We start from the raw sequence: 23,424 nt of genomic DNA, 5'->3' as shown, positions 1-23,424 counted from the left end.
TGGTGTTACCAGACATTTTTGGGGTGGAAGTGCTAGTGCTATTTGTGTTTCCATCACCAGGCCTGACACTAAGATGGCGCTGTACTGGATGGCCGCTGTTTTGCATGCACCCAACTTTCCTATTTTGTGATTATTTAGACGTTTATTTTTGCTGTTATTTCTTACAACCGACAAGAACTCTTGAACATCAGATCGTGTCACGCCCTGACCATAGAGAGCTGTTTATTCTCTATGTTGGTTGGGGCGTGATAGTATCTAGGGTGGGTCATCTAGGTGAATTGTATTTCTATGGTGGCCTGATGTGGTTCCCAATCATAGGCAGCTGTTTTATCGTTGTCTCTGATTGGGGATCAAATTCAGGTAACCATTTCCTCATTGTGCTTTGTGGGATCTTGTCTAGAGATAGTTGCTGTATGCACACCAGTAGCTTCACGTTTCGTTTGTTCTTGTGCTTTATTGTTTTGATCCTTCGATGTCGGCTTTTCCTATCATTGTGAAGCAGAATTCACTAAGCGTTGGATTGTTCACCCACTAATATGGAACGTAAGCTGCGATTAGACCGTCGTGTGACAGGTTAGTAGCACGCTGCGCCTTGGTCTAATCATTACGATGACGAACGTGACAGATCGGCAGTTACTTACCCCAATTCTGGCTTCAACTTCGACTCATCTGCCCTGGGCTCTCTCTGTAATTCCAACCCAATTTTTGGGCTACCCAAGAGGAAACATAGACATTACAGAGGCAAGAGAGGGGGGATCCTGGTGAGAATAAGGTGAAGGGAAAACCGGACACCTCTTCCCTCCATCCTACTGGCAAATTTACAGTCACTTGATGATAAGATGGATGGATTTTCTACCAATTGGACTCTCGGGACTGCAATATTCTTTGCTTTTCAGAAACATGGCTATTGGACAAGATACCCCCCATGGCTATCCAACTCGATGGATTCTCCATTCACCGGGCGGACAGGAAAGTGGAGTCGAGGAAATCGAGGTGGAGAGCGGTTTGCCAACTGGTGTGATAATTCCAGCGTGGTGGAAGTGTTGACCCACTGTTCACCCATCTTGGAATACCTGGCGGTCAAATGCCGACCCTTCTACCTCCTGAGGGAGTTTTCAGGTGTGATCACGACTGCTGTATGCACTTCACCTCAGGACAATAAATTAACAAGCTGCCGCTTAGCGAACTGTACATGCTATAAACAAGCAGGAAAACCTACACCCAGAGGCTGACTTTCTGGTTGTCAGAGATTTTATTTTGGCGTCACTAAGATATGTGATGCCCAACATCCATCAACATGTCTCCAACGCCACTAGAGGCGATTAAGTCCCAGACCACTGCTATTCTACCCACAAGCAAGCATACAAGGCCCTCCCTCGTCCGCCATTCAACAAATCAGATCATGACTCCATACTCCTGCTTCCTGTTTACAAACTGAAGCTGAAACAGGAAGTACCTGCGATTCACTCCATTGAGAAATGGTCACCAGAGTCTGAGGTTATGCTACAGGACTGTGAGACTCCGGCAGGGGCTACAGTCCATTGCGGATTACAAAGGAAGATTCAACCGTGATCTGCCCAACGATGCCTCTCTACCAGACGAACTCAATGTATTTTATGCACACTTTGACAACAACATCAAGCCGGCTGTGAGGGCTGTCACCGACCTAGAGGATTTGGTGATCTCGCTTTCTGAGGCCGATGTGAGAAGGGTCTTTAATCAGGTCAACACTTGCAAGGCTGGGAGCCCCGACGATATTCCAGGGCGCGTTCTCAGAGCATGCGCAGAACAGCTGGCAGGCATATTCACGGTCATTTTCAACCTCTCCTTGTCCCAGTGTGTAATCTCCACATGTTTTAAGACGACCACAATCATTCCTGTTCCAAAGAACTCTAAGACTTAATGCCACAATGACTACCGCCCTATAGCACTCATTTCTGTAATCATGAAGTGTTTTGAGAGGCTGGTTATGGCACACATTAACTCCACCCTCCCAGCCACCCTAGACCTACTCCATTTTGCGTACCGCCCCAATAGATCCATAAACGACGCAAACTAAATTGCTCTCCACACTACCCTCACCCACTTAGAGAAGAGGAATACCTATGTGAGAATCCTGTTTATTGACTACAGCTCAGCGTTCAACACCATTGGCGCCTCCATGCTCGTCACCAAGCTTAGGCTCTGGTTCTGAACACCTCCCTCTGCAACTGGATTCTGGACTCCCTAACGGGCCGACCCCTGGTGGTGAGGGTAGGCAACCTCACCTCCGCCACGAGCACTCCCCCATCCACATCGACAGGGTGGCAGTGGAGCAGTTAGAACGCTTCAAGTTCATCGGTGTCCAAATCATTAAAGACTAAAAATGGTCCAAACACGCACACACTGACTACAGTGCCTCTTCCCCCATAGGAGGTTGAAAAAGTTTATTTAATCTGCTGCAGCACGGCAAGAGGTACCGGTACATCAAGTCTGACACCAACAGGTTCTTCAACAGCTTCTATCCCCAGCTAAGAAAATAGTTACACTGACTATCTGAGTTAACCTTATACCTTTATCGACCTTTTATTTCAATCTTTGCACTCTATGCACACTCACAGGGCCCCACACACTGTCACTCCAACACACACACAAACACTCACTCCATCATTTGCTCACGCACACATAATATGCACATATATTTATACAGACTCCTCACATACAAGCTGCTGCTACTCTGTTTATCTTGTATCCTGTTGCCTGGTCCCCTTACCCCTATACATATCTACCTTCATCATTCCAGTATCCCTGCACATGTAAATATGCTATTGGATCTGACTTCTTAAATATTTTGTGTATATAGTATGCTTACTTACTTACTTTATTGTGTATTTCATATTTCCAATTCTTATTTCTCGTGTTTTTTTCTAGTAAATCATTGTTATTTATTATTGCATTGTTGGGTTTTGAGTTTGCAAGAAAGACATTTCACTTTAAAACTTGAAACGAGATGTGTCAACAAACTTTGCATAATCAAACAGTTGCTTTGTGAGGTGTTAACCATGGAAGGTCTTAACAAACACATTTGCATTCCACACTTGTGTGTAACCGGACAAATATAAGCAGCCCCAAAGTATTATTATTATACTGAACAAAAATATAAACTCAACATGCAAAGTGTTGGTCACATGTTTCATGAGCTGAAATAAAAGATCCCAGAAATGTTCCATACCCACAAAAAGTTTATTTCTCTCAGATTTCTCTCTTAAAAAAATATATTTCTCTGACAGTTGTGGCATATCAGGAAGCTGATTAAACAGCATGAACATTACACAGGTGAACCTTGTTCTGGGAACAATAAAAGGCCACTCTAAAATGAGTGGCCTTTTGTCACACAACACAATGCCACAGATGTCTCAAGTTTTGAGGGAGCGTGAAATTGGCATGTTGACTGCAGGAATGTCCACCAGAGCTGTTGGCAAGGAATAGAATGTTAATTTCTCTACCATAAGCCGCCTCCAATGTCATTTTAGATAATTTGGCAGTACGTCCAACCGGCCTCACAACCGCAGACCAGGACCTCCACATCCGGCTTCTTCACCTGCGGGATTGTCTGAGGGGGTGGGTGGGAGTGCTGAGGAGTATGTCTGTAATAAAGCCCTCTTGTGGGAAAAAACGAATTCTGATTGGCTGGGCCTGGTTCTCTAGTGGTTGGGCCTGGGTCCCAGTCATGTGAAATCCATAGATTAGGGCCTAATGAATTTATTTCAATTTAATGATATGAACTGTAACTCAGTAAAATTGTTGACCATTGTTTTGTTAAAACTTCTTATGGATATTTGGGACGGTAGCGTCCCACTTGGCCAACATCCAGTGAAATTGCAGAGCACCAAATTCAAATTAAATTACTATAAATATTTAACTTTCATGAAATCACATGTATAATACATCAAAATAAGGCTTAACTTCTTGTTAATCCAACGAAGGTGTCATATTTCAAAAAGGCTTTACGGCAAAAGCAAACCATGCGATTATCTGAGGACAGCACCCCGCATACAAACACATGATAATCAGATTTCAACCAGGCAGGTGTGCGACAAAAGTCAGAAATAGCAATATAATATATGCCTTACCTATGAAGATCTTCTTCTGTTATCACTCCAAAATGTCCCAGAAACATCACAAATGGTCCTTTTGTTCGATAATGTCCTTCTTTATGTCCCAAAAATTTCCATTTATTTGGCACGTTTGATTCAGAAATACACCGGTTTCAACTCGCCCAACATGCCTACAAAGTATCTAATAAGTTACCTGTAAACTTGGTCCAAACATTTCAAACAACTTTGCTAATCCAACTTTAGGTACCCTAAAACATAAATAATCGATGAAATTTAAGACGGGAAATACTGTGTTCAATACCGGATAAGAACAACATGAAGCGCGTTCCAGGTCACGCGCACCAAACAGTAGAATCCATCTGGAGTGACACTTCATTTCTCAAAAGAAAAACATCAACCAAATTCTACAGACTGTTGACATCTAGTGGAAGCCATAGGAACTGCAACCAGATTCCTATTAAAAAGGGCTTCCCATAGAAACCTAATGGAAAACAGATTGACCTCAACAAAAAAATTCCCTGGATGGATTGTGCTCGGGGTTTCGCCTGCCAAATCAGTTCTGTTATACTCACAGACATTATTCAAACAGTTTTAGAAACTTCAGTTTGTTTTCTATCCAAATCTACTAATACTATGCATATCCTAGCTTCTGGGCCTGAGTAGCAAGCAGTTTACTTTGGGCATGCTTTTCATCCGGACGTGAAAATAGTGCCCCCTATCCACGAGATGTTATTAATGTATCTTCCACTATCCCCCAGTCTGGCCCCAAGTCTGGGTAGGTTCATGGCCCGGGATGTTTTGACTTTTTGACCAAACACTGCTACAAAGCCTGACAGTGGAAATGCACCAATAATGTGGGCATGTATGTCAGTGCATGATTTAATTAATTGAGAGAATAAAAAAATTAAGTGTTAGTGTGATCTGTCAGAAAGGTTATTTGTTATCTGGCGGGGAAATAATCATAATTGTGGTTCTCTCATTCTTTCAGATTGGCGCTTATTTTGGGGCAGAGGTCTGTGCGATGGATGTGAATAAAGACTCATATAGCGACCTAGTCCTCATATCAGCTCCGATGTTCACAGACAGAGACAGAGAGGGCAGGGTATATGTCTGTACCATCAGTGACAGGGTAATTGGTAGATCTTTTTTGATTCACCTCATAATTGACCAAATCTGACAAAACAATTGATAAAAACATGCTTCAGCCTGATCACTTTTACTGATTGCCTGTTTTTCTCCCAGTCTGGGGTGGCCTGTCAATTAGTTGCTGAGATGACACTGGTGGGGGATGCAGGACAGATGGGCAGGTTTGGAACTTCTCTTGCCCCACTGCCTGACCTGAATATGGATGGATTTAATGATTTAGCTGTAGGAGCACCTCTAGAGAACGATGGTCAAGGAAGTGTCTACATATTCCATGGGACGAGAAGTGGAATCAGCAAAATCAAATCTCAGGTATGTGGGAGAAAGATAGACATTGAATGAGGGTGGTGGATATGAGCATAAAGAGAGACAGACAGACATTGTCTCCATTCTTTAAACTAAAGTGTAAATCCACTAGAGAAACACGGCAGAGATAATTGAAGGTGTAATAGAAAATCTGATTATATCTACTGTGTCTTTTCCTCTTCCTTTCCATCTCTTGATAGAGAATTTCAGCCTCAGATGTACAGCCTGGATTAAAGTATTTTGGACTGTCCATCAGTCAGACTTCCCTGGACATGAGTTCGGACTCTCTCCCAGACTTGGCCGTGGGATCAAATGGGGCTGTTCTCTTACTCAGGTATCTCCAAATAATATTTCAAGCCTTGTTTCCATTGGCAATTAAATTCAAGCCAAGTTGGGCTGGCCTTGATGGGCACAGCTCAAATTGTTTATCCATTGACTCTAGAATTTAGAAATGATGTCATGTTGTTGCTTATGAATTTGCCAATTTAGCTAACACTAATGGACTAATGTTGCTAGCTAACTAGAATTTGTAGAATGTTCTTGCTGACAGCTACATGATCATAACTAGATAACTAGTTAACAAAATGTTGCTGAACGATTTTAATTTACTTTCCATTACCCCATAGTGCTAGTGCTAGTACCAGCTTGCCAAGTGTTTAGCTTGTTAGTTAGTTAAACGGTTACCATTGTCATTTGTTAACTCAATGAATAGGCAAGCTAGCTAGCTAAATTCTTACCTTGCTTACCATGGCATAGGCTACTAGCCAGCTAGCTAATATATATATATTTAAATAAGATGTATCTAGCTTGCTTTCAATGTATCAATATGACCTGGCTAGCTAAAATCCATGATTGATTGATAAAAAAAACTGTTTCAAATGTAATATTCCCTTCCAGAAATGAGCCCAATAAAGAATTCAGGAAAAGTAATATATTTAGGTCCTGTACATGGTCCATTTTGCAGGCAGGTGTGCTATTTTAGCAATAAGCATTATCACCTATAGCCTGATGCATGGCTGAAGCATGGGGTTGTTCATCTGCATTGTTTACCTCAATGGGCTAGTCAATACCTAGATCACACTAAACAAAACTCCCAATGGCACTAGAGCCTAAAAAAAGTATGTGATTTTTTACAGTGAATATAGGCCTACCGTTTGTGCACTCGAATGGCCGTGACGCACTTCCTGCAGTTACTTTTTTTATTGTCATGCCAGACACATTTTATTGTCATGCCAGATTGTAAAACCCTGCCAATTGGGTTGAGTTGAGAAATAAATCAAACAGTACTGGAAATCTGGGATCCTGCTCTTTTCAATAATTGCCATCAAAACTGTTGTCTTTTCCGCGATTGCATATAGGAATGTTGCACAGTGACTGAATGTTGCACAGTGACTGGAACACATTTCTTTCCATGCAGCAATCAGCTGTATGAGGGATTGCGTGCTCTTGCCACCGGACAGTTGATATTCCGCTGATGAATAAATGACACAGCTTCGGGAATTAATCTGGTTTTTAAGCAATTATATTGAACACAAAATTGCATTTTTACAATATATATACGTATATATTTTTTTCCTGAGACGGATCTGGATCGAGTATCCAGGATGTACTGAGGTGGTGCTCACTCGAGATGGAGAGGGAAGGTTTTGACATTCTTGACTCCACCTGGAAACCGAATGCTGGTTGATAACAAGTTTGAAGCATCAGACGTGGGAAGATTATGAAGGATTAAATACAAATATAAATTATTATTGTCTGTTTTGTAGTGTTTAAATGTACTGGCCCAAGCAGACCATATGAAAAATGTATTAACTGGCCTTGTAAGCTTGGCAGATGTGGCCAGGACAGCAGGCATCCCTGAATGTTGAGCCCTGCCCATACATACCCCACGAGACATGCCACCAAGGGTCTCTTCACAGTCAACAAGCCCAAAACGAATTCACGTCAATAAACAGTATTATACAGAGCCATGATCGCATGGAATTCTCTTCCATCTCCAATTACTCAAGCAAACAGCAAAATTACCTTTAGAAAAATGGAACGACGAGGACTGTGAGGACACACACACACAAACACTCTAACACACAATATTTTTGTTGTTGTATTGTTTGTATTATTTTTTTGTTGCATTCTAAATTTGTGTGACTGTCCTTGTCTATCAGTGTATCAGTGTTTTGTTACTTGTCATGTTTTTTGTGGACTCCAGAAAGAGTAGCTGCTGCTTCTGGAAAAGCTAATGGGGATCCCAAAAAACAAACAATAATCAGCTTTAGGGAGAGGTAATATGTTGGCCAATAGTGGTTGCAATTGAGATCAGCTGTGCGGGTGATCTTAGCACATATTGATGGTTTACCGAGAGATCACCTCGTGTTGGGATGGTGCTCAATGTTGGTTGCAATTGGCCTAAAAACATTTGTTCTAAATTCATTCTGACCTGGTTCTCAATGATGTCCCAGGAACTAGACAAAAGTCTCCCAGAAAACGTTCCTTGTGAACATTGCATTACATCCCGATGAAAGGAAAAAATTACATATTGGGAATGTCCTAAAAATGTCTCTAAGGACGTCACCAGAACAAGCTGGGAACTAAACAAAAACCTCCAGGGGACCATGACAGAAAGTTCTAAGAAGGCCCTGTAAACGTCCTTGGTGACGTCCCCTGAACAAGCTGGGTACTAGACAAAAACTTCCAGGGAACCATGACAGAACGTTCTAAGAGGGTCTTAAAAACATCCTTCGGGATGTCCCCCGAATAAACCGGGAACTAGACAAAAACCTACACAAGACCATGACACAACGTCCTCAAATCATCAAAGGGGACGTCCCCGGAACAAGCTGGGAACTAGTCAAAACCTCCACAGGACCACGACACAAAGTCCTAATGACAATTTTTTTTTTGCAGGGTCATTTCAAGCTAACATTAGCTAGCTGCTAACCAAAAACAACACTGTTCTAACAAAATATTATTGTTCAGCAGCCTGGTGTCATAGTGAATGTAAATCCAGGACACTCAAATTAGTATGATATCTTACATTTGGAATCGTTGCATGAGACAGAATGTTGCTTAAGGCAAAAATGCAAGGAGGGTGGGCTTATTACGCAAATGTGTAGCAACCCAAAGGTAGCAACTTTGCAACTACTTAGCATGTTAGCTAACCCTAACCTTATCCCTTTTACCTAACCCTAACCCTTTTAGCTAACCCTAACCCTTTAACCTAACTCCTAACCTTCACCCCGAACCCAGCTAATGTTAGCCACCTATTTAACATTATCAACAAAAAATTGGAATTGGTAACATTTCATACATTTTGCAAATTCGGAACATATTGAACGTTTGGCAAACTTGTAACACTTTGTACGTAACATATCACATGAATTGTAATTTGTAAAATCCAAAATGAAATGGATGATGGGAATCCACAAATTAACACATACCATAAGAACGTAACATATCATACTAAGTGGAGTGTCATGTCTGACTATTGCAGTAGCTCAGCTAGCTAGCAGCAACAAATCCAAAGCCAAATGTATCAGCATTGAGTGAGTGATCAGCTAGCTGGTGGTTGCATTGTAATGGCGTCACCAGCCTGAACCTAATCCAGCCAGCACCAGTTGTGAATCTGGGCTGTGTTAGCCGGGACTCCCTGAACCAGCTCAAATTTGAAAATCGAGCCAGCTCGAATTGACACCCTAATTAAGGTGTCAATGGAAATTAGGCTTCAGAGGCCAATAACTCACCCTTCATTGTGGAATGTACGTATACTTTGAGCATCAAACTGATACTTTATGTTTTTTTTCTTCCAGGTCCAGGCCTATAGTAACATTGACGGCACAAGTTTCCTTCAACCCAGCCAAAATCCCCACCATCCAGTCGGACTGCAGTACATCCCTGAGCAACATTGCTAAAGTCTGTTTCACCATGACCAGACAAACAACAGACACAAAAGGTTTCTGACCTCAACATTGTTCTTATCTACAGTGCATTCGGAATACTTGACTTTTTCAACATTTTGTAACATTGTAGCCTTATTCTAAAATTGATTAATAATATGTTTTTTTCCTCATCAATCTATACACAATGCCCCACAATGACAAAGCAAAAACAGGGTTTTAGAAATGCTTGCAAATGTATTAAAAATAAAAACTGAAATATCACATCTACATAAGTATTCAGACCCTTTACTGCTTTTGGCGACGATTACACCCTCGAGTCTTCTTTGGTATGACACAACAAGCTTGGCACACCTGTATTTGGAGAGTTTCTCCCATTCTTCTCTGCAGATCATAAGCTCTGTCAGGTTCGATGGGGAGCATTGCTGGACAGCTATTTTCAGGTCTCTCCAGAGATGCTTGATCGGGTTCAAGTCCAGGCTCTGGCTGGGCCACTCAAGGACATTCAGAGACTTGTCCCGAAGCCACTCCTGCGTTGTCTTGGCTGTGTACTTAGGGTCGTTTTCTTGTTGGAAGGTGAACCTTCGTCCCAGTCTGAGGTCCTGAGCGCTCTGGATCAGGTTTTCATCAAGGATCTCTCTGTACTTTGCTCCGTTCATCTTTCCCTCGATCCTGTTTAGTCTCTCAGTCCCTGCCACTGAAAAACATCCCCACAGCATGATGCTGCCACCACCATGCTTCACCGTAGGGACGGTGCTAGGTTTCCTCCAGACATGACATTTGGCATTTAGGCCAATGAGTTCTATCTTGGTTTCATCAGACCAGAGAGTTTTGTTTCTCATGGTCTGAAAGTCTTTAGGTGCCTTTTGGCAAACTCCAAGCCGGCTGTCATGTGGCTTTTACTGAGGAATGGCTTCCGTCTGGCCACTCTACCTTAAAGGCCTGATGGGAAGAGAGCTGCAAAGATGGTTATCCTTCTGGAAGGTTCTCCCATCTCCACAGAGGAACTCCAGAGCTCTGTCAGAGTGACCATCGGGTTCTTTGTCATCCCCTTTTCCCCCAATTGCTCGTTTGGCCGGGCGGCCAGTTCTAGGGAGAGTCTTGGTGGTTTCAAACTTCTTCCATTTAAGAATGATGGAGGCCACTGTGTTCTTGGGGACCTTCAATGCTGCAGACATTTTTTTGTACCCTTCCCCCTGATCTGTGCCTCAACACAATCCTGTCTCGGCGCTCTACGGACAATTCCTTCGACCTCATGGCTTGGTTTTTGCTCTGACATGCACAGTAAACTATGGGACCTTATATAGACAGGTGTGTTTCTTTCTAAATCATGTCCAATCAATTTTATTTACCACAGGTGGACTCCAATCAAGTTGTAGAAATATCTCAAGGATGATCAATGGAAACAGGATGCACCTGAGCTCAATTTCAAGTCTCATAGCAAAGGGTCTGAATACTTATGTAAATATGGTATTTCTGTTTTTTATTTTTAATACATTTGCTAAACATTCTAAAAAACAGTTTTTTCTTTGTCATTATGGGGTATTGTTTGTAGATTGCTGAGGAACATGTTTAATTTAATCAATTTTAGAATAAGGCTGTAATGTAAGAAAATGTGGGAAAAGTCAAGTGGTCTGAATACTTTCCGAAGGCACTGTACATTTGCATGCGAGTAGCTTATCCTTTTCATTAAATGCAATCTCTTTTGCTCCAGATCTTCAAGCAGAGATTAACTATACTTTAACTCTGGATGTGACCCGTCAAGCTCCAAACTATCGTGCTTCTATCGGTCCAAAGATACGGGAGGAAACGAAAACTATTGCATTAAGACTTCAAGAGCAATGCTTCTCTCATAAATTCTCTATTGAGGTAGGTTTGAAACTTAGCCCTCCATTTGGGTTTGCCAAAAAGCTATCAATGACGCAAATGGCCAGTATTAGTATAACCTCATGCCCAACGACACAGCGTTCATAAACTTGGTATACCAAGTTACCAAAACTCGAATCTGGCATTCAGTGAACTTAGTCAGTAAAGTATTTTTAATTTGTCATTATTTGAGCTTGGCTCCCAATCAGAAATAAATGCATAGGCAGGAAAATCTACAGATTATCTATTTTATCTCATTCTGATGATATCTAGTGGGCCATGAGGAGAGTAACTACAATGTTGTTGACTCATCCTTAGTTTTCTCCTATTACAGTCATTAAACTCCGTAACTGTTTAAAAGTCACCATTGGCCTCATGGTGAAATCCCTGAGTGGTTTCCTTCCTCTACGGTAACTAAGTTAGGAAGGACGCCTGAATCTTTTTAGTGACTAGGTGGATTGATACACCATCCAGAATGTAATTAATAACTTCACAATTTTTAAAGGGATATTCAATGTCTGCTTTTTTTATTCATCTACCAATAGCAGCCCTTCTTTGCGAGGCATTGGAAAAGCTCCCTGGTCTTTGTGGTTGAATCTGTGCTTGAAATTCACTGCTCGACTGAGGGACCTTACAGATCATTTTATGTGTGGGGTACAGAGAGTGCGTCCATGCAACTTATTATGTGACTTGTTATGCACATTTTACTCCTGAACTTATTTAGGCTTGACATAACAAGTTCTTCTTTTTTTTTACTTATTGACTCAAGACATTTCAGCTTTTCATTTTTTAGGAATTAGTAAAAAAATTATAATTGAAAAACATAACTCCACTTTTATTTTTTGGCCAGGCCAGTGACAAAACAAATCTAAATTGAATTCAATTAAAATTCAGGTTGTAACAACAAAATGTGGATAAAGTCAAATGGTGTGAATACTTTCTGAAGGCACTTGGTGACTACCACGACTCAGGATATGACCCAGATGCAGACACAGGAGGCGGATAGTACAGTTCTCAGATTATTTATTGTAAACACGGGGCAGGCAAAGGACAGGCAAAGGGCAGGTCGAGGACAGACAAGGGTTCGTGATCAGGTCAGAGTCAGGCAGGTAAAGGACGGCAGGCAGGTTCGCAGTCAGGGCAGGCAGATGTTCGTAATCAGGTCAGAGTCAGGCAGGTACAGGACGGCAGGCAGGCTTGGAGTCAGAGCAGGCAGAATAGTCAGAACCGGGAAAACTAGGAAACAGAGTTGTTCCTTTTCTGACGGTTATGGGTTCATACTCGCAAAGTAGCCTATAGGCCTACAACGTCCCATCTCTCATTGAATTGGACCCACTTTACAGTAGTAACGAGAAACTATCCAGAGCACAGTTTAATGGCAGAACAGACGGTTTACCTTTTCCATTTCCATTTCTTTTAGGCTACTGTGTATACGTCTGAATAGTCTACTGTAATTTCAAATGTCTCAAGTAAACTATATTTAATTTATAAACATAAAACATAATATATAGTTTCATAACCATTGCAGAATAAATTCCTTTTCTGTCCATGATAGGTGCATATGCCGAAGAAGCTTTAGCCTACAACAAATTACCAAGCACTTCTCTCATTTAATTGGGCCTATTAGATAGGCTATTATTTCAAGTATTTTGTTCTATGCATCTGAAAAGGGAGCATGGTTTATAAAATGCATTAGAATTTTGATTTTAAGTGTGTAGTCTACCACTGTAGTTAAAAAATGTTTTGGAGTAGACTAGACAATGTTTCAATCAATCAATCAATCAATCAATTTTATTTAATATAGCCCTTCGTACATCAGCTAATATCTCGAAGTGCTGTACAGACACCCAGCCTAAAACCCCAAACAGCTAGTAATGCAGGTGTAGAAGCACGGTGGCTAGGAAAAACTCCCTAGAAAGGCCAAAACCTAGGAAGAAACCTAGAGAGGAACCAGGCTATGAGGGGTGGTCAGTCCTCTTCTGGCTGTGCCGGGTGGAGATTATAACAGAACTATGCCAAGATGTTCAAAAATGTTCATAAGTGACAAGCATGGTCAAATAATAATCATGAATAATTTTCAGTTGGCTTTTCATAGCCGATCATCAAGAGTTGAAAAACAACAGGTCTGGGACAGGTGGCGGTTCCATAACCGCAGGCAGAACAGCTGAAACTGGAATAGCAGCAAGGCCAGGCGGACTGGGGACAGCAAGGAGTCACCACGGGCGGCAGTCCCGACGCATGGTCCTAGGGCCCAGGTCCTCCGAGAGAAAGAAAGAGAGAAGGAGAAAATTAGAGAGAGCCAAGATTTTCAAAATGTTCATAAATGACAAGCATGGTCAAATAATAATCAGGAATAAATCTCAGTTGGCTTTTCATAGCCGATCATTAAGAGTTGAAAACAGCAGGTCTGGGACAGGTAGGGGTTCCATAACCGCAGGCAGAACAGTTGAAACTGGAATAGCAGCAAGGCCAGGCGGACTGGGGACAGCAAGGAGTCACCACGGCCGGTAGTCCCGACGTATGGTCCTAGGGCTCAGGTCCTCCGAGAGAAAGAAAGAGAGAAGGAGAAAATTAGAGAGCGCCAAGATTTTCAAAATGTTCATAAATGACAAGCATGGTCAAATAATAATCAGGAATAAATCTCAGTTGGCTTTTCATAGCCGATCATTAAGAGTTGAAAACAGCAGGTCTGGGACAGGTAGGGGTTCCGTAACCGCAGACAGAACAGTTGAAACTGGAATAGCAGCAAGGCCAGGCGGACTGGGGACAGCAAGGTGTCATCATGCCCGGTAGTCCTGACATATGGTCCTAGGGCTCAGGTTCTCAGAGAGAAAGAGAGAACGAGAGAATTAGAGAGAGCATACTTAAATTCACACAGGACACTGGATAAGACAGGAGAAGTACTCCAGGTAACCAACTGACCCTAGCCCCCCGACACATAAACTACTGCAGCATAAATACTGGAGGCTGAGACAGGAGCGGTCAGGAGACACTGTGGCCCCATCCGAAGAAACCCCCGGACAGGGCCAAACAGGAAGGATATAACCCCACCCACTTTGCCAAAGCACAGCCCCCGCACCACTAGAGGGAAATCCTCAACCACCAACATTACAATCCTGAGACAAGGCCGAGTATAACCCACAAAGGTCTCCACCACAGCACAAGCCAAGGGGGGGCGCCAACCCAGACAGGAAGATCACGCCAGTAACTCAACCCACTCAAGTGACGCACCCCTCCTAGGGACGGCATGAAAGAGCACCAGCAAGCCAGTGACTCAGCCCCTGTAACAGGGTTAGAGGCAGAGAATCCCAGTGGAGAAATTCACGGGCAGTGTAGCATATTTAGGTTGGGGGAAAAGTTCATGCCAAACATTATTTAATTCAAATGATATGTTTGCAATAGTTTTTTTCTTCCAGAAACTGTCAGACACAGCAAAAGTCACTGTAGACGTTTAAAACATTCTGCCAGAGATATTTCATGAAGTTCACCAACTGCCTTGTCCTAATTCCAATTCTTCCAAAGTATACAGCAAACAATTGTCACCATAAAAGTTGAATGATGTGCGTTTTTCAGGCTTAGAGTCTTAGTGCTCTAAGCAGTCAAAAGTATTTTTCGGGATCCAATGAGAGAATAGCAGCTGAAACTTTGGAATGACATACTGCACCTATTATGTGGAGTACACATCAAATTGTATCAGCTTTTAAGTCTGGGCTTTATGGCTGTCACGTCGACAACGTCAAAAGTGTATGCTCATTGGTTTCTCCCCTCTGTCATTACTATACACTCTAACGGATACAGCCATAGAGCCTTGACATGTCAATGTTAACAATATCACAGTAAACCTCTTTTTAGAGGAGTTTGAATGATGAAAAATGTCTCTGAAGATTCTATTTTTTATAGGCTTGCCCAGAGGACTCCCTCAATGAACTGTCCAATGAACTTGACTTCACATTTGAAGGGTTGCCAACATCTCCTGGTGGCCTCAGCCCTATCCTTTCCCCGCAGTCTCCGACTACAACATATCATCCTGTATGTTTCTTCTCTTAACTTTTGACAATAAAAGCTGTGTCAAAGTTGATTTGAAATCCCCTGAAAAAGGCCTTTGTGTGTGTGTGTGTGTGTGTGTGTGTGTGTGTGTGTGTGTGTGTGTGTGTGTGTGTGTGTGTGTGTGTGTGTGTGTGTGTGTGTGTGTGTGTGTGTGTGTGTGTGTGTGTGTGTGTGTGTGTGTGTGTGTGTGTGTGTGTGTGTGTGGGGAGGGGGGGGGGGGGGGGTAAAGATAAATCTATATCCTAGTCACTGTGAAGAAGGTAACGTGTTAAGTGAACTTAGTGAACATCTTTCTTCATCCCACAGTTAGGTTTTGAGATCAACTGTGGCGCTGATAACAACTGCATTGACAACCTGAAAGTGGATTTTAATTTCACTAGGTAAGATCACTAGCATTGACTCAGAGCCTTTCTGTTTTTCTACTAGGTAAGATTAAACATTTGATTAAAGAAGTATGATGATTAGAATGTTGATTAGAGCGTTGCAGCAGCTGACGAGTAAAATGGATGAAGATGAAAATGATGATGAAGATGGATAGGATGATGATGTCAATGATAGTCAAAGGTTGAGGCAAACAAGCATGATGTAATGACAATGAGAATCATTTCTTTTTTTTACTTTTGCTCTCTCTGTCTCACTTCTCTCAGGTCTTCAGAGGTGAGGGTTGGCATAGATGAGGTGATAAATGTGACAGTGTCAGTCGAGAGCAGGGAAGAGAACTCTTACAACAGCCACGTTATTCTCACATACCCTGCAGGACTTTCATTCAGGAAGTTCACAATACTCCAGGTAAGAGTACATACAAGGAAGGAGAGGGAGTGAGTAGCTATAGACTCAGTGTTTGAGGGGCAGGAAGGATTTATATTGTTTAAGTGATAGTTTAGTCATTTCTGTAGGTCCAGTATGTACATTTCCAGTGTTTCATTGGTAATTTCAGTGAACTATTGCCTGAAGTTGACATAAATTGTCATTGTCCTATCATTGCTCTCCAGGGAAGAGTGGAGTGTAACTCATCAGACAGTGTGGGAAATGTAATGTGGGGACAAAGTGACTGCACCATTGACAAGCCAATCTTCAAAAGCAATTCTAAGGTCTGTCTCACTTACAACATATGTTCATCATTACAATAACAGTAATACGAGATTGTATTGTAATAACATCCCTATTACTTACTAAATAAAACATCCTATTGAACTGTAGAAGCAATCTGTACTCCCTGCAACAAAAAAAATGTCATTAGGACGTCCACAGAAAGTCAGGAAATGGTTACCGAAAGTTGTCAGGAAATTGTGTCATGGTCCTGTGGAGATTTTGTCTAGTTCCCTGTTTGTTCCGGGGCCGTCCCCAAGGACAATTTTAGGATGTTCTATAGACATTGTGTCATGGTCCTGTGTAGGTTTTGTCTAGTTCCCGGCTTGTTCCCGGGGATGTCCCTAAATACGTTTTTAGGACATTCTCAAGATATCATTTTTTCCTGTCATCGGGACATTGTGTGATGGTCACAAAGGAATGTTCTCTCGGAGACTTTTGTCTAGTTCCCTCCATGTTCCTGGGATGTCAGATCATTCCTCAGGTCAGGATGATCTTAGGACGTTCTCAGGACATTCAGTGTATTAGTCATCAGGACGTCGTCGCCTGATAGTCCCCCCCCCCCCCCCAAAAAAAACATTATACCCACCTACCTGGGGATTCACACTCTCATTTCATTACACATCACCCCTAGTTACTGTTGCCGAGCCCATCAAGCCCCTGTTTGGTGAACTACTGATCTATTCACAGCTCTTTGTCTGTTGGTAACCTACACACAAACAGTGCTTTTAACATACAGTGTTTTCAACATATTTGACACACTTTGACATACATGAATGCATTGTACTTCATTTTTGCAGTAAGTATTATTCAACATGTCCTCACCTGGGATTTGAACTCACAACCTCTTGGTTCACCGCATTCCGATTGTCCTGCTATGCCACCATGTCTGTGTCAATGCCTGACTGTATTGCTACAGTTTGCACTTCTAAGTAAATGAAGCTTTGTTAAAAATACACTCAAAAAAACTATTTTATTTATCATAGTGATTCAGGAGTTACATTAAAACAGAGTAATATGCCCCACTAACATTAGACAACTATACAGAAAAGCCACAAATTGCAGAAATAGGTCAATCAAATCGATTAGAGAATAGTCAGATTAACTGATAACTGAAATACCAGTGCCAATGGCACTCTTTTGCTAAGTGCAGAGATGTGTTATAGGCAATAAATGTATAGGGGATTTCTGAGAATGCTACAGATCTTGTGGTGCAGCAGAAAGATCAGTATATTCCAAATCTGTCACGTTCCTGACCTGTTTTCTCTTGTTTTGTATTTATTTAGTATGGTCAGGGCGTGAGTTGGGTGGGTTGTCTATGTGTTGTTTTCTATGTTGGGGTTTTGTGCGTTCGGCCTGGTATGATTCTCAATCAGAGGCAGCTGTCAATCGTTGTCCCTGATTGAGAATCATACTTAGGCAGCCGGGGTTCACGTGTGTGTTTGTGGGTGTTTGTCTTTCGTGTTAGTATTCGTGCCACACGGGACTGTTTTCGGTTGGATTCTATTTGTTAATTTGTTTCATTGTAGTGTTCAGTTAATTTTATAATAAATTATGGACACTTTCCACTCTGCGTCTTGGTCCGATCCCTATACCTCCTCTTCAGACAAAGAGGAGGAAATCTGCCGTTACAAAATCCAGAGGTTGTGAGTTCAAATCTCAAAAGGGGTCATATTGAAATGTAAGTACTGTAAAAGTGATCATGTTATATGTCATCTTATTGTCATTTACATTATTTTAGCTGAACAGTGTCCCACTTAACTCAAACCCCCTCTTCCATTTCATTACTTTACTTATAAAACAAATGTCCTGAGGATGTCTTGAAGATATCCTTATATTGTCCTCAACAATGTCCTGGTAACTTAGAGGGAACTAGACAAAGGTCCCCCAGAGAACGTTCCCTTGGGACCATCACACAAAGTCATAATGATTAGTAAAATGTATGTCCTGAGAATGTAAAAAAACTAAGTCCTGACATGGTCCTCAGTGACGTACTGGTACTGTACCTTACAGGGATCTAGACAAAGGTCCCCCAGAGAACATTCCTTTGGGACCATCAAACAACGTCCTAATGACAGGAAAAAATGCATGTCTTGGGAACATACTAAAAACATCAGAACAAGCCATGAACTAGACAAAAACCTACAGGGAACCATGACAGTACATTCTAAGAGCATCCTTTAACCATCTTTGGGGACGTCTCCGGAACAAACCAGGTATTAGACCAAAAAAAACAGGGGACCATGACAGAACGTTTTAAGAATGTCCTAAAATCGTCCTTGGGGACATCCCCAGAACAAACTGGGAACTAGACAACACATCCACAGGACCATGCCACAACATCCTTTTCTTCATTTTGTGACATTCTGGGAAATTCCTAACGACTAATTATTGTTGGAAGGCCAGGACCTGCCTGAAACGTCTCCTTGCGATCATTGACATTGAACGCCCCAAGGATAACGTCCTTTCAGAAACAAATAGGAACCTATTTGTAAAGTTCCCTAGTCGTCACCAAAATACCTTTTTTAGAACGTTATACTGTGACCAAACAGGGATCTTTACTGAACATCCCTTTATGGTCCCAATGATAACGTAATGTTTTAAAGTCCATAGAACGTTCTCAGAAGGTCTGTGGGATAACGTCTCACTGAAACCCTAAAAGGGAATTTATGGGAATGTCGCCTAATGTCCGTATGACATACTTTTTTTGCTGGGCTTCTACAGGAGTCTAAAGTCATATTTTAAATAAACATTGTATTCTCCTTCCCTTCATCTCAGGCTCTCTTTGTCATTTCCTATGGGATTGATAGAAACACAAAATTTGGCCAAATGATAGAATTCACTGCTAATGCCTCAAGGTATGTGCGGTACACACTCAGATAAAGTTATCATGTCTTATGATGTTTTGTTTAGCAATATTTGTAGTAACTGCATTACCCCGTCTCATCCTGTTTAGTGGAAATACACACTCGCGAGAGAGTGAACTTTTCAAAGTGAAAGAGATTGGTGTGAAATACAGCATTTATGTTGTGATTAAAAGGTATGTGCTATTTATTTTTCATACCATATTTTCCTATATCTGCTTCTAGCTCGTTCTACAAATATATGGCCTTTTATGTCCCTCAGACATTATTTGTGTAAAAAATGTTTAAACAACATTTTGCAGTTGGATCACATACATCAATGCTCTAACTCAGGTGTGTAAAACTCAGTTTGCCCTGGTGGCTGCACAAGGTCCGGAGGGTCGCACTGAAAATGTGTTATATGTCCTCACTGTCAAAATTTGCAAAAGATAGTCCTTTATCCATCGTTTTTGGAATTTCCAATATTCCCTGACTGTCTAGCTTTAATTTCGAGATGGATAAATAAACGAGATGGATAAAGTCAATAAACTGTATAAATCAAAGAAGATTGGTGGCACCTTAATTGGTGAGGACGGGCTCGTAGTAATGGCTGGAGCAGAATGAGTGGAATGGTTTCTATGTGTTTAATGCCATTCCAATCGCTCCATTCCAGCCATTATTATGAGCCGTCCTCCCTTCAGCAGCCTCCACTGGTATAAATATAGGTTGAAGTCTGGGCTCTGGGTGGGCCACTCAAGGACATTCAGAGACTTGTCCCGAAGCCACTCCTGCATTGTCTTGGCTGTGTGCTTAGGGTCGTTGTTCTGTTGGAAGGTGAACCTTCGCCCCAGTCTGAGGTCCTGAGCGCTCTGGAGTAGGTTTTCATCACGGATCTCTCTGTACTTTGCTCTGTTCATCTTTCCTTCTATCCTGACTAGTCTCCCAGTCCCAGCCGCTGGAAAACATCCCCACAGCATGATGCTGCTACCACCATGCTTCACTGTAGGGATGGTGCCAGGTTTCCTCCAGACGTGATGCTTGGCATTCAAGCCAAAGAGTTCGATCTGAGTTTCATCAGACATAGGGCTGTGGCGGTCACGATTTTTTGGCCACCAGTGATTGTCAAGCAAATAACTGTCAGTTTCACGGTAATTGACAGTTAAATAACATAAACACATTTAGCATCTCCTTTACTTCCAGACATAGCCTACAAGCCACTGAAGCAGACGTTTGGAACATCTACATTTGAAAAAGTCTAATAAATCCATGTAATATAGCCTACACCTTCACAATAAATCCATTCTTTACTTTAGACAGGTCTAAAGAAACATAATATGAAGAAAATGTAGTCTACTTCAGATGAACAAATCCGTGCAGGATTTCGCCACAAGCATACTCTGAGTTGTCCTGATGTTAGGTCCTGATATGGCTATGCCAAATGGCTGTGGTCTTCACTACTTCATTCAGCGGACAGGATTTGCTTAGAATTCTGTGACATTATTTTATATTATTTTATAGTATGAAGAATACAATTGAGAATAGCTGAATAAAATAGAAAGGATATTTTCTCCAAACAATTTGAGACACATGCCGCTATCCTGTGTTGAGCAGTAACAAATAAATAGGTTATACTATATCCTTAATTTATTTAGAGTTATTACAACTTCTTAGGGATCAAATCGCTTTAGCGGGATCGATTTGACAACATCCGGTGAAATGGCAGAGCGCCAAATTCAAATCAAATTGGTCCTTTTGTTCGATTAATTCCGTCGTTATATATCCAAAATGTCCATTTATTTGGCGCGTTTGATCCAGAAAAACACTGGTTCCAACTCGCGCAACATGACTACAAAATATCTCATAAGTTATCTGTAATCTTTGTCCAAACACTTCAAACAACTTTCCTAATACAACTTTAGGTATTTTTTTACGTAAATAATCAATACAATTTAAGATGGGATAAACTGTGTTCAACACCGGAGGAAAACAAAGTGGAGCGAGCTTTTCAGGTCACGCGCCTCTCTCAAACAGTACACTTCACTCGACCCTCGTTCTGAACAGGGCTACTTCTTCATTACACAAAGGAAAAACATCAACCAATTTCTACAGACTGTTGACATCCAGTGGAAGCGATAGGAACTGCAAGCAAGTGCCTTACAAATCCAGATGCCCATAGAAAACTCATTGAAAAGAGAGTGACCTCAAAAAAACATATCCTGGATGGTTTGTCCTCGGAGTTTCGCATGCCAAATAAGTTCTGTTATACTCACAGACATCATTCAAACAGTTTTAGAAACGTCAGAGGGTTTTCTATCCAAATCTACTAATAATATGCATATCCTAGCTTCTGGGACTGAGTAGCAGGCAGTTTACTTTGGGCACGCTTTACATCCGGACGTGAAAATACCGCCCCCTAGTTTTAATGTATCTTTAGTTGTTCTACAAACGTTGAGCTATATGTTTTGATTTTTAATACATTGCTGCATGATGCTACTCTAATGATGATTTGAAAAAAGTTGCTTGAAAGGCATGAGATCCTTCTTTTTTTGTGTGCGGACTCTACACTTCATCAGTCTCTCATTCACAATTTGACAAGCACTTGATAACGCCTCAAATTCCCTGGCGGCATCCCCTTTGTGTGGCCGTAATGCACCCTAAAAAAAACAGGCTGCAAGTGAAGACAGACACATCGGGGACGCAACTGTTTGTGTCCTTATCCAATTCCGAGGTGCAAATTGAAGATATTGGAAGAACTGTCAACATTTGCATTTCGTCAGCCAACAAGATGAGTAGGCCTAACGAACAGCAAAAGCACTAGCCTATGTCAATCTACTATTCCGCATAGTACAAAAGTTGACATTCTATTCTGTGAGAGAAATTAATATGGGACTCAACACCTGGATTCGGTTTTATGTAGCAACATTTTACATTGTTGTTTACAAAAGTGTTTTACATTGGATAAAAGCAGAGACTCCGAGCTACAAAATGGTATATCATACACTGCATTTTTCAGGAACAATGGGAAAGTAATTCTGCTTTGAAAGTTGATAAAGTTGTAAATTCACTTTTGAGAAAATGGCCTTTGAATGTTTTGGTATCTAGTGAAGAGATCTTCTTTGTCTACACCCATTCAGCATTGTTCACACCCTCTTAAGCTTTATGCCCACCCATCTCGTTTCGCTGTCGGAGCGTTCAGAGCGCACACTTTGTTTACCTCTGGATAACATGAAAACAGCCTCACCAGCTCTGCTGGCAACAATTTCATTACACTTTTTTGTCTACGTTTACTGACAACGGCCATATTCAACGAGTGTTGTACACTTTAGCTTAAGACATGTAGCTAGCTAGCTAGGTAAACAATTAACCTAGTTAGGTAAACAAAGTGTAAGATCACACATGTCACATAACATTAGCCAGTTAAACAACAATGAACACAGTGCCAAATCATGTCATGACTATATGCTGGTAATATGCTGGGAGCTAACCAACCAGGTTCAATGTTAGCTAAGCTAACATTAGGCTCTAACTAGAAAAGCAAACGGCTCTGGGATATGAATAATAACGTCAGCTTGGGAGCCAGCCAGCTAACGTTGGTTTATTTATTTAGCTTTAAATAAACCACTTTCTGTCAAAATTAGAATCGTTTAATATCTGAAAATGTAATTGCTAAAGCTAGACTATCTTACCTGTATACATCATAAAGCATGATGAACGTGTCTCCCTGTCACTATTTCCATGACATGGTTGCCCTTTGTTTGAAGATGTAATCCGGACACATGTGTTTTCTCTATCTCTTTAGCTATCATACTCTAATTCCACTGATTTCAAAACTTGATCCTCCAGAAAGTGGAGAGCAACACTTATGCAGCTCCACTACACAATACATAAAAAAAAGTTGCATTCGACAGGATTACCAACACAGACTGACCAGCTCAAATAGACAGAAGACTTCTATATGGCAGACCAATCCGAACTCCTCTATCAGCATGTTCAGCCCGCTCATTATCTCAGCCAATCATGGCTAGTAGGAAGGCTGCTGACTTTTTCTGTGGCTTAACCAACAAAGCTCGTAATTTAACAATTGTATTCGTATTTACAGATGGCATACAATATTGTTATTAAGGCATATGAAAGTTCAAATGT

General features: G+C 41.5%; 1 protein-coding gene across 2 annotated transcripts in view; it reads left to right on the top strand.

Moving 5' to 3' along the window:
• Window positions 1-23,424, top strand: part of LOC139569644 (integrin alpha-X) — a 60,420-nt gene that overhangs the window by 16,271 nt on the left and 20,725 nt on the right. For both annotated transcript variants that reach the window (XR_011673916.1, XM_071391058.1), the window contains exons 13-23: window positions 5,086-5,226; window positions 5,340-5,552; window positions 5,747-5,880; window positions 9,350-9,492; window positions 11,151-11,305; window positions 15,203-15,331; window positions 15,656-15,729; window positions 15,997-16,138; window positions 16,342-16,440; window positions 19,217-19,296; window positions 19,395-19,478. Coding sequence is in view for 1 of the 2 variants with exons in the window: in XM_071391058.1 (XP_071247159.1) it covers window positions 5,086-5,226; window positions 5,340-5,552; window positions 5,747-5,880; window positions 9,350-9,492; window positions 11,151-11,305; window positions 15,203-15,331; window positions 15,656-15,729; window positions 15,997-16,138; window positions 16,342-16,440; window positions 19,217-19,296; window positions 19,395-19,478 (1,394 nt within the window). In the remaining variant the exon portion in view is untranslated. The remainder of the gene's footprint in view (window positions 1-5,085; window positions 5,227-5,339; window positions 5,553-5,746; window positions 5,881-9,349; window positions 9,493-11,150; window positions 11,306-15,202; window positions 15,332-15,655; window positions 15,730-15,996; window positions 16,139-16,341; window positions 16,441-19,216; window positions 19,297-19,394; window positions 19,479-23,424) is intronic.

Source organism: Salvelinus alpinus, chromosome 3 (genome assembly GCF_045679555.1).
Source record: "Salvelinus alpinus chromosome 3, SLU_Salpinus.1, whole genome shotgun sequence".
Lineage (NCBI taxonomy): Eukaryota > Metazoa > Chordata > Actinopteri > Salmoniformes > Salmonidae > Salvelinus > Salvelinus alpinus.
The sequence above is the reverse complement of the archived record's forward strand: the minus strand, read 5'-3'. Positions and strand labels throughout refer to the sequence as shown.